Genomic DNA, 12157 nt, shown 5'->3' with positions numbered 1-12157 from the left:
GGGTGTTGGGTTGGTTGCCTGAAGACGGTTATATTTCGTGTTCAGGCCAGTCTGTTTTGAAAGTGTGGGATTTGTGCTTTAGCTGAAACAATGAGTCCGTTGATGCAAATAATGTAGTCAGAAGTGAAAAAGATGCTTTTTTTTTTTTTTTTTGGATCGAGCTGCCAGTTTAGATTCTGGTTCAGTTGGACCTGCGGAGGGAAGCGGTCCGTTGGTTTGATTTTAAGTTTACTTCACATACGAGTTCGTTCGGTCAGTAAAACCTGGAAGAGTCATAACATTTGAAAATAGCAATTTTCAGCCCCGGAGAGCTTTTCTATATTCTCATAAACCCCAGAAAGTTTTGGAAAAATTATGTAACTCATAAATACCTTTTTTATAATAATAGAGCATACGTGGTTCTGAGAGAAGTCTCTAACGTTCGGACGGACCGGATACTTCACTTCAGACTCTTTTGTTCTTATTCTTCCATGCACACTTAACGGTTCAGAGTAAAAATGTACGTCCAAGTCATCCGTCAACAGTGTGCGACTGCAAACATGCGGTTTGTTAACGCCAGGAAGAAAACAGTGGCTTTTGTTTTCCGAAGAAGAAACCTGCTTTATTTCTCTAAATCAGCCAGTTGCTGCAGTTACAGTATTTGCTGACAGCGGATGAAAGACGCTCTCATAACTGCACCTTGTCAGTGGAACAGTGTCCTCCTGACTTCACACAGGGCTGGAAATTGAGGGCTACATTCCGGCCTTTCGGTAAACACTTTTATTTACCTTTTTTTAAACGATCGTATGACGGCAGTGGAAAGAATAATGTGATCCTGAAGATATTCTTCTCAACGTGTCCATGGCCTCTTGACCTGAACTGCACAGCCTCAGTTTAGACTTGTGTGTATATGTGGATGTTTCTGTTTATGTGCGTGTTTGACTCCCTCATACAGTCAGCGGACAGTTTATTAGCCAGACGTGAGATCTGCGTGGAGCGGTCAGGAGACCTGCTGAACCTGGATCATCGTCTCGAGGGTTCCGTTGACTCGAGCCAGACTTTAACGTGATCCGTCTCCCTCCACTCATCTTCTTTACACAAACGGCCGTCGGAGCAAATACCAGAACAGACGCGCTTGTAAAGTTTTCCGATGAGTCGGTGGCGCTAAGCCTCCTGGGAGGTGAGCAGCTAGGTCGTCCGCACCAGGGCCGCTTCTCAAATCTGCTCGCGTCAAAACCCAAAGACGGGATTCATTAATTTTAGGAAGACGACGCCCTGAACCCCAAGAAACCGATAGATATTGAAGGGAATGAAATTGACCAGGTGGAAAAATCCAAATCCAAGTGTGATGCAATTTGTAATCGGGTCCAACAACATCTGCACTCCTTGGGAAAAATGAATATTTTCAGTTTGTGCATAACTGTGTGTGTGTGTGTGTGTGTGTGTGTGTGTGTGTGTGTGTGTGTGTGTGTGCGCGTGTGTGTGTGTGCGCGTGTGTGTGTGTGTGTGCCGCCATGATGACTCAGAAGTTTCATTCTGTCTGTTCTGTCCTTCTGTGTTGTTTGCTTGCACGAGATCTCTGCACCAAAGCGCTTAATGCGTTCAGCTGTTTTCTTTTTTAGGTTTTTTTTGCACCATATGAAGTGATCTCTCTCTCTTTTGTACCTTTTTTGTTTTGATTGTTGCATTATGGGGTTATGGTTTCATAAAGAATGTGTTTGCATATCTGGCGGAAACCAAATGTTTCCCCTTGTGGGATAATCAAGTTTGACTTGACTTGACTTGACTCCATGACCACATTTTGCCATGATGAGACACACACACACACACACACACACACACACACACACACACACACACACACACACAGACTCACAAGGTGAAGACAATACCAGCGATGTTTTCATTATTTCAACATTATAATGCTCATTAATGTGGTGTTAATTGCACTGAAGCAGTTCCTTGAAGTGTTTATAATAATCTATATATGCTGACCTGTTCATGCTCTTAATACGAGGAACAATATCTCAGGAAAAAAAAAAAAAGTTACATTTTCTCAAGGAAAAAAAATCCTCAAAGTATCAGGTTCTCACAATGAGCAAAGTGTGTATATGAACTTTAGTGAATAATAAACCTGTTTGACATGCTGCTGTCATAAGGAGTTGGACTGAACAATAACATTGAACAGGTGATGTCAGTGTCTCCTCCAGAAGCCAGACTGAACCAGACCGAAGGGAGTTCATGAGATCTGGAATAAATGACTCAGCTGACCGTTGTCATCTCTCGGCTCTTTTCATGACTTTACACAGCTTGTGTCTAATTATGGAAGCATAATAGTGTTTGCTCTGCTGTTTTCCGCGCGTAATTAATCTTCCGGCTTTGTTGATCAAACCAAGACCGCGTTCACGTCCCGAGAAGCCTCTGCCCATTTTATTTTTTTAAACATATTTATTGTTCACAGCGGGAGCCAAAAGGTTATACAAATATTGAGTTGGATGTAGTGTTGTTTTTATCAGAATGGTTACACTGTGGGCAAACATCCTGGTCATTATGTCACACGGTCTTACTAGTAAAAGCTCCTTCACAGCCTGCAGCGTCATCTAGATGATTGGAATCCTACTTATTGTAATAAATACCTCAAACTTGCAACAATTTATGGACAACCCCCCCCCCCCCCCAAAACAAACACAGTGTGTATCCTGAGCCTCGGGGAGGACGGGAATGCCTCTCATCACTGTCTGAGATATTGAACCGTTAATGTCTTTGCATCTCCTCCTCCAACTGGCAGGCTACAGAATGGCACCCTTCTTAAAAGAGCACAGCTGTTAAAAGTTTGGGAGAAATAACCTCGCTTTTTTTTTGGGGGGGGGGGGGGGGGTATGTTTTTTATTTTTTTTGCTGCACCTCAGAAAATGTCATAAAAATCCGAACGGAAAAAAAAAAGAAGCATCTCTTTTATTTGGCATGCAGCTCAGGAGTGGGCAGCGTCGTTGAGTGGTTCCTCCTGTTCGCTGTGAGGGACTTGCCGTAGGGCTGCAGCTCTCCATGAAAGCGACACCCTCTCTCTCTCTCTTTCTCTCTCTCTCTCTCTCTCTCTCTCTCTCTCTCTCTCTCTCTCTCTCTCTTTTCTCTCTCTCTCTCTCTCTCTCTCTCTCTCTCTCTCTCTCTCTCTCTCTCTCTCCCCCTCTCTCCACGGTCCCTCCGGTGCTCGAGCTCGCCTCCACAGCAGACTTGACGAAGAATACGAGCAAGAGTATTTCATTTCTTTTTTGACGGTGACTGTATATCGCCCGCCCGGAGAGTCCCCCCCACCCACCCACCCACCTACCTCCCTTGAAGCGAACTGCTGTTCGGCTTGAGCCGCGAACCGGGCACGTCGCGAGGGCGGGCTCGCCCCAGCCGTAGCTAAAAAAGGTCCCGCTTCGACGGGGCTGCTCTCATTGCAGTCCAGTCTGCCGAGCGGAGCGGAGCGGAGACTGACTGAGGGACGAGCCCCGTCTCCATTCAAGGATTCTTTTTTTTTTTTAAACACTTCGTACACTTCGTCCTACAAGCAGACGGCCGACGGAGAACCGCAGCTCGCCTTCTGTGGACAATGTTTCTCTTGCAGTACACAGGTACACGCTTCAAGTTGTATGCACACGGTCTTTATGTTAGCAGCGGAGATGTTATTGTATTGTCACGCACACACACACACACACACACACACACACACACACACACACACACATACTGACAATCCGTACTTGTGTCGCCTGCAGGCTACACTGGACGTCAGGTACCGCACGAGTTATTTGTCACGTTTTTTTGTGTGTTATCCACGTTGTTGGATGCAAGTTGCACCGGCATGCTGGGAGATTTTCTGTCCGTGTTCAGTGCGTAATAGTCGGGTGTGCAGCGGCTGCTGAGACCGCATAAGACGCGCCGTGCTGCCTCTCCAGTGTGCCAGGGTTGCTTTTTTTTGCCCCCCCCCCCCCCCCCCTCGTGTGCCACTTGTGATGTGTAACGGTGTGCGTTATGGGTGATAAACGATCAACAAGAATTCCCCGTTTTCGCATTTTTCCACTTGCTTATCGCTACAATAGACGCGACCCGTCGCTATTACGTTGACTGACACACGCCTACTGCAGCTGTTCGTGGATGGAAGTTTTCACACTAGATCACATCCACGCTGACGCCGGATTTACCTGCTATTGAAATGCATTATTATCATTTCTTTCTCACGTGCCATTCAATCCGGGTTTCCTTGTATCCGGGCAGCGTAAACGGGGCTCGGTGAGACGCGGTGGAGTGGATGGGCCTGTCTTGCAGGAGGGTCGCGAGTTGTACGCTGAATATATAGAAGTTGTGTGTGTGTGTGTGTGTGTGTGTGTGTGTGTGTGTGTGTGTGTGTGTTTCTTTTTGTTGCTGCAACGTCTCAACTAGTTAACATTTCCGTGTCGTTTATTCCCGAATCGGCGCTCAAGCGCTTAAGTAGCTGGATGTAAATGGGACGTTTCCCTCCTGGGCTCTCCGGATCTAATCAAGCGACGAGGATGCTGTCTGAACTCCCACTTTAACCTGCTTACTCCGCTTTATTCAGCAGCCTCCTCTTGTTTATGGTCATGGTGAATTTACCTCCGATGTCCCACAGCTCCTCCGTTGTTTATGTCTTCATAGCGCTAATTGCTACTTTCCTTTTTAGCTCATAAAAGCAATGACTTGTCAAGCATTAGTCTCATGGCATTAATTTGCCGTTTGTCATTGCAGTGAGTCACTAATAAAACAACATCCACTGCATTTCCAGTTTGCCTGCTTATCCCTCATATGTTAGAACTTTATGAAGTCTTTATATGCTTTTTTTTGAACACATGTATAAACAGGCTGTGCTTCTCAAAGTAAGGTTTAATTAACTTTTCAATGTTTCAGTGCAATAATTAGAATAACTTCACAGTGCGTGATTATTAATTCACAGCATGTGGTCTGATAAAACGCATGGAGTTCATTATGACTGTGCCTTTTGACCAGAGGATATGAGAGTGTGTTTTTTATCGCCCCGCTCTGATTGGAAAGTTGTTGTCGCTCTGTCGCCACGCTGTTGTTTTTCTCGCGCAGACAGAACGGATCAGTTCCCTTCTCCTCTTATTTCCTCCCCATCCAGAGGCACAAACATGCTCTGAATCAAATTGAGTGAATGTGGGCGACCACTGGGCGAGAGAGAGAGAGAGAGAGAGAGAGAGAGAGAGAGAGAGAGAGCGAAGGTCCATCAGGCCCCGTGACGTCCATTTACCTCCACACTGCACCAGTCCTCTCCGATCAATCGGCAGAGCATCCTTAGATTGCCTTTAATGGTGCGGGGGAGGGGAGGGGAGGGGGGGGGGCACTTTGCTCAGATCTGTCAGAGAGAAGAGATTTAAAGGTTGCACATAGAGTGCTTGAGAAGCAGCTTAAATATTTCAGCTCTCTTTGGCATAGGATGATAGTGCTGCAGAAGAAATTAAGACTGAATACTGAGCAGACTACTGTACAACACTGGCAGATTTGGCAGCTTTGGAAACTCTCCGGTTTTAATTGGCTGTTGCGTGACAATTTGTGGTTACTAAGTGGGATTCTCATAGCGGTTGCTGTTGAGGGGTGGGGGGGGGGGGGGGAAATGACAAAAGCGTACGAAGACAAAAGGGGAAAAAAAGTGGGAAAACAAAGAAGTCCTAGATGACCCACAAATATCGGATCTGGTGGAACCGTTTTTCCCCCTAAATAAGCCCGAGTGGGAAATCAGGGGAATCTGTTACCCCCCCGGTTGTTTTAGCCTCATACAGGGTTCTCACAGTTTGTCTTCCAGAAGAAGAAAGTTGCTTTAGAGACTGTTGGTGTTGTCGTGGTACAGTATGGTGACAATCCATGTTGATGAACAAGAAGAAGGAGAAAGCCCTCAGTGATCCACACTCATTGAAAACCCAGTTTCCTCCTCAAACCCTCCATTATGAAACAAATCCAATCACTTTTTTTTTTTTTGTTGTACACAGCTCCCAATGGGATAAAGGTGCGGATGCTTCTTCACGCACTTCCCAAGCTGCTCGGCTGCCTTTTGTCGACTGAGCCCCCCTTCACGCCGCGCCGTCTCTCCAGCGCACCATCTGTTGAGCTGATGTTTAAGACCGTCGGTGTAATAATGATCGTTTCGCTGCCTCACCACTCATCCTAAGTCTCCGTTGCGGGCTAAATGTGGGGTAATGACCGTCGTTTATTCCTCTGTTCTAATGCTCACTTGTATGTGCCCCCCCTGCAGAAACACTGGACTCGGTCTAATTTGTGAGGCGGCGGCGGTAAAAGAGAGGCTAAAAATGTTGTTTGGGGTGTTGAAGAAAAGTATATTAGCTTGTGTTGAAGATCCCTGTGAGGATCAGCAGTGTTGGCAGCAGCAGCGGTTCAACCTGCCATCTGGTATCGAGTAGCAAAGAGAGCTCGGCAGTCTGAAGGCGACCGACTCTGGGACTCCAACCGTATCACTGACGGAGCTCTTCATTTCTAATCACTTTCACGATAAGCAACCACGCGGGGGAACCTTGAAACCGGAGCCGAGGACTCTCTGCAACGCTGCGCTCAGGAGCCACATGAAAGATGAAGTGAGCCATCAGGCCTCGTTCTGCGCTTGGCGTTTCTGAGCGGTGCGTTGTGCGCCGCTGCCAAGTTAAACCCCGCTGACGGCTCCTTTTGAGCGGAGGAGAATGGAGCGGCACTTTGAAGACGCTGGATTAGGACGCTCATCGGGGAGCCGCTGGACAACTTTTCCACGTTTTCTGATCTGCTTTTAAAAAAACCTATAATGGAAAAAAACTTTAGTCCTCTACAATGGTCTCGATGTTCTGCGTAATCTGCTCTCCTGTGTGTGTGTGTGTGTGTGTGTGTGTGTGTGTGTGTGTGTGTGTGTGTGTGTGTGTGTGTGTGTGTGTCTGTCTGTGTGTGTGTGTCACAAAACACACATTGGTGGCATGTAATCTGCATTTGATGCTGACTATGTTCAAGAGATCCTTGAAAAGAAATTCTGCTTAATGCTCGTGAGCAGCCATTTATCTCTCACACACACACACACACACACACACACACACACACACACACACACACACCACTTGAAATGTAAACACCAGTGTCTTTGTGCTGAATGAGTTCAGCCCTTTTTAAACTCTCCGACTCAATCTAAACCGTTTGAACTTAAATATTGAACTACTTTTTGTTTTTGTCAAATGTTCTCGATTAGGAGTTTGGATGACGACCATCTTGTGTGTTATCATTAATATGATATAAAATATCTGAATGGTGTCTGTTGGGCAGATTTAGGCTGCAACTAACAATTATTTTCATTATTGACTGACCTGCAAATTTGCTTTTATTAATCACTTTAATCAATTAAACTCAGAAAACAGCGATTACTTAATTTGTTCGACATACAGTCCAAAGGCTTAAACATATTCTATTTGCTTTGTTCTTGTTTGGAAAAAGACTTGAACTATGGATTATCAAAGTAGGTATTGATACATTTCTCTTCAATCAACTGCTGAATTCTTTGTCTAGTCGTCGCAGCCTTGAGGTAGATCCTCCTGGGTCCACTGGGCTCTCCATGGGGGATGGAAGAGGACCACTCTCTGGGTAAAACATCCACAGTCACATTGAACCTTCCTCGCAGTGGGACGTTCCCAGGAGACGGAATGAACCGGAGTTTTAGTTTTAGTTTTTTTTAGTTTTTTTTTTACAGTGACATTTTCTTGCTTACTGCAAAGAGAAGCAACTGAAAGTAGCACAACACGTGTCGTGATGGATCACCAGAGGGATGCGGGACACTACTGCTGTACATCTGTGAACCTGCTCCAATAAACAATACGCGTTCCGCTTCAGCGCCGGATGATAGATTGAGCCGGAAAATCCAACCGTTACGTAGGAGTTGCGTCATGCGGTTTCCTTCTTGTAAATATCATACGGATCTGCTTTGCATGCATATTGACGATTTTGTTATTAGCAAAACCATATGTGCTGCAGGAAGGTCTGTGACTTTTATTACACTATTGCTGCTGTGACTACATGGCTGTGTAGGAGTTGACCCTCTCCGTCGAAAACCTGTCCCTCTTCCACACGTCGATGTGTTGAACATTTCCCCCACAGAGAGAATGGAGAAAGCTGAGACCGTGGTTCAGTGGTTTGGACCAGAGAACAGGGGGTGTCCATAGAGATTGCCTGTCTGGAAAGCAGCCATCACTCTACTGTAATAGAGACTGAGAGCCCATTTATGTGGCTCTTACTTCGGGAAGAAGGAATGGCTTAAGGGGTGTGTGTGGGGGGGGGGGGTTGGTGGGAGAGTGGCATGGAAACAAAATGGTACCAGAATGGATGGACAGAACGTTACCCAGAATGCATTCATAATAGAGTAGCAGTCTGTATGTTGCCTGTCAGTTCTAGACTGAGTTAATGTAGTTTGAACTGTGATAGCGAGGTCCTCTGTGGACAGGAAGCGGGAGAAGTTTGGGTAACTCTGGGATTTTTTTCCATTTGCGAGACGCATTTCTTGGTGGTGAATTTTGTTTGGGGCATTTCTTCCCATTTTACATGAACAGACTCACACTCACAGATCCCCACTGTGCAGAAGCTTTAATAGCACCGGGGGAAAAAAAAAGGGGGAAAAAAAAGAAAGAAACCGGCCCCTATCTGAAATGTCGTTGGAATGGCTGTGAAAGGTTTGGTGTTTGAGCTCAAAGGAAGCCCTGTACTTGCATGTTCTCAGCCCGGAGCCTGGCTAGAGTCAGACCCCCGCTGCTGGATAAATGCAAAGGATTTCTTTTTTTTTTTTTTTTTCTTACTTACCAATATTAGTGCGGTTTCTCAGCCGCCTTCTGAGGAACGGAAGGTCAGCGTTTATGGGAGGGGGGAATGATACAAAACCAGTGTATCATTTTGCCGAGGGTGTAGTTTTCAGTCGGGTTCCTTTTTTTTTAAATTACAGCTCTGTCTATTTCGGGTCATTGGAATGCCAGTTGAGGTCAACTTTAAAGCTCTGTGTCACGGCAGCGGAGAGTTGAATTGAGGACGGCGATTATAAGTTCAAAACCGAGCCACTTCACTATCGCTACGCGGGAGGAAGTTCCACAATTTGTCATCGGAGTACAGAGTCGATTCTGTTGTCGCGGCCTTGTTTTTACCGTTCTAAGCTATGTCAGTGCAGCAGTGACTCCTGAGCTGGATGGACTTATTTACTTTGTGGTTCTGTATCTGTGCTGGAAGTGATCACCGCTCCCTCATATTGTAGTCCAGAGGTGGGGCTGCAACATCTGGTCCCATTCAGTATGGATGTTTGTAGTTTTGAGAATGTATACATGTGTGATCAGCCCGCATGCTAACCACATAGTTATTGTGACTTTATGGTAGTGATGCAAAAGTGCTGAGACTGGATCATCCTGTGGAGAGAAAGAGGCTTTGTTGCATGTCAGTCACCTGTCTCTCTGTCTGTCTCTCTCTCTCTCTCTCTCTGTCTCTCTCTGTCTCTCTCTCTCTCTCTCTCTGTCTCTGTCTCTCTCTGTCTCTCTCTCTGTCTCTCTCTCTCTCTTTGTCTCTCTGTCTCTCTCTCTCTCTCTGTCTCTCTTTCTTTCTCTCTCTCTCTGTCTCTGTCTGTCTCTTTCTCTTTCTGTCTCTCTCTCTCTCTCTCTCTCTCTCTCTCTCTCTCTCCTCCCCCCTCCCCCCTCCCTCCCTCCCTCCCCCCTTATTTCCTGTCAGCTCAACAATCCAATAAAATCCCCCAAATTCCTCTAGGAGTATAGTCCAAAAGTAACATGATTTATGAGGAATTCCTCTGGCTGTTACCATTGTTGAAGGATTTCCCCCTCTTGGTCGATAAGTCGACTGATTGGTTGATTGGATCTGAGTCGACTAAGATTTCTTCAGTTGATTTGTCTTTTTATTGAGCACGTCTTGAGCTGAGCAGAGCATTTCACAAGTTCAAACATAAGCTTGCAAACTCCTCTCTGGGGCTGGACCCAGATATTCTCTGCCGATGGAGTCATTCTATTAACGTGGTGACACGGCTTCTAAATGACCTCCAACATATCTTTGGCATATATCTGGGAGATGTATCGGCCTCTTCGTAAACAATAAATCCGACCCTGACTGCACTCTTAATCTAGTTAGTTTCACAGTTAAATAGAAACGCGCTGTCGGCGGAGTTAAGATGCAGCAGCTCGGAAACAAACGTCCCCTAGATCAGTGACAGGAAATCCCTCTGCTCCTCGCCTCCTCTCTCTGCCAGCAAGTCTTCTTAATCAGTGTGGCTCTATACATCTTTACCTGCTCTCTGACCTCCCTCCCTCTGTGTTTGTGCCAGCAAACTAAACTTTAGATTTTTGGCTTCCCACATCCCGGCCGCCTCTCTGCACCGCCATACATCAAGACGGTTATTTAGACGATCCGTCCTAGATGCCGGACGTCGCTCCTCTCTGAGGCCGTGGGGCTTTAAGGACATATGCTGACAACAGCTGACTTCACATCATGGCACTGAACACAGCCATTACAGACAGGGAGGTAATTGGATTCACAAATCAGCCGTGGCTCCGGGTTTATAGCGGCACCGGGCTTTATGGGTCGTATTTCAGAGGCTGGTGGGCAGTTTGTCAGCGAAGGGGGTTTGATGGTAACGAGAAAGTGGTGCAGGAGGGAGAGTCGGGGGAGCATCGGAACTCTCCTTCAGACACCGGTGGGGAGGCACACAGATAAAGAGTGGATCCGGACACAAACAAGGTCTTGTTTGTGTCCGGATATTATAGCATTTTGGTAAAATGGACTGAAACACTAACGTTGTTTTATTTAAATCTTTGATTTAAATTGTAATTTTCACCGTCCTTGACCTTGTTTTCCTTCCGTTTGTCTGGTTTCCTTTACGTGGAACTCGTGACTCTAAACCGCTTATTTGATCCGTATCTCTTTCTTCCTGTTTTGGATGTTTTCTCCCTTTTTGTTGACGAATAAAATACCTCCCAAGTCTCGGGGATGTTGATGATGAATCGCGTGTGTGTGTGTGCGTGTGTGTGTGTGTGTGTGTTCATGAGGCTGGGTGGGAGGAAGAGCTCGGGGTATCTTCTGGCCGTCTTCCTCTCCTAGAGCTGAAACACACTGCAGGTTCTCCGTCATGCTTTCTGTGCTTGTCCCAACAGAAGTCGGGGAGGAAGATCGATATGAAGATTAATTATTGTGTCCAAGTCGAGGGGCTGCACCAACAACCTGCAATTTTTCAGGTCTCTAGCGAGTGGCCAAATGGTTGCCTTTTTCTTTTTCTTTTTTTTTTTTTGTTGACGAGCGTCAAGCTTTAGCTTGTTAGCGTGGTCCCTGGACCGACGCTGTGCCGGGAAGAAAAATTGGCCCGGGCTCAAGGGTAACGTGCTGTGGCTCAGCTCAGCACCAGCAGCAGGGAGACCAGGGGTCCCACAGCAGCAGCTCCTGGGTATCAGGTAGTAGGTTCATGTGTTCTGAAGGAGAAGGGCACCTCGGACTGTATTGGACTTGTTCCTCTCGGGGCGCTTAAGAGGCCTTAAATGAAACATTTCTCCGTATTGATCTGCATTGCATCAGTTGTTTGAAGTCTTCACAAGTGAAAACTGTCGGCTCAGACCATTTTATACAACTATTAATACTTAAAATGGAATTGAATCTCCGTCAGTCTGCTCGTCTACACGAGGATCATGTGGTAGGTTTTTTTTTTATTTCAAATACAGCTTCAATGTGTTTTTGAACGGATGGATTGAGAAGGAGACGTTTAGTATGTGAGTCAGCGTCTCATGTTTGTGGTCGACCTGAACGGCTCGAGCAGCAGAAATGATAAACTCCACTCCCGAAGGCCGCTGGAGCATTTTAATGTTTATTAAAGGTGCTGGTGTGTTGAAGTCATCAAATTAACTTGAATGGGTCACAATGAAGTGTCATCAGCAGCCGTCAGGGCCGATTAGATCACCCCAACAGCCTCTGGACAGAGCGGAACAGAAGATATAAAAGTCGTCTTTATGAAGAACAAAAAGATTTGCGTATAGAAATCTATTTTACATATAGATTCATTCATAATGTCCACAAATTGTTTAGCAGTAAGTAAAGATTTTGCGCCGTTAGCGGCTGGATGTGTATTTATTTTAATAACTCTCTATAGAGTGTCAAACTTGAAAGAGAATATTAC

The 12157-nt window shown here is 46.0% G+C and overlaps 1 protein-coding gene across 5 annotated transcripts in view; it reads left to right on the top strand.

Annotated features, from left to right (window-relative positions):
- enox2 (ecto-NOX disulfide-thiol exchanger 2) overlaps positions 1–12157 on the top strand; it is a 144723-nt gene that overhangs the window by 38084 nt on the left and 94482 nt on the right. Inside the window, exon 1 of one of the 5 annotated variants that reach the window (XM_068715144.1) lies at positions 3370–3596. The exons of the other annotated variants lie outside the window; for them this stretch is intronic. Within the exon in view, the coding sequence (XP_068571245.1) occupies positions 3575–3596 (22 nt within the window). The 5' untranslated portion in view covers positions 3370–3574. Of the gene's footprint in view, positions 1–3369; positions 3597–12157 lie in introns of those variants that run through there. 5 annotated transcript variants of the gene reach the window in all.

This window comes from Cebidichthys violaceus, unplaced genomic scaffold (genome assembly GCF_023349555.1).
Source record: "Cebidichthys violaceus isolate CVI_PGR_0920_01 unplaced genomic scaffold, fCebVio1.0.p SCAF_2, whole genome shotgun sequence".
NCBI lineage: Eukaryota > Metazoa > Chordata > Actinopteri > Perciformes > Stichaeidae > Cebidichthys > Cebidichthys violaceus.
The sequence above is the reverse complement of the archived record's forward strand: the minus strand, read 5'-3'. Positions and strand labels throughout refer to the sequence as shown.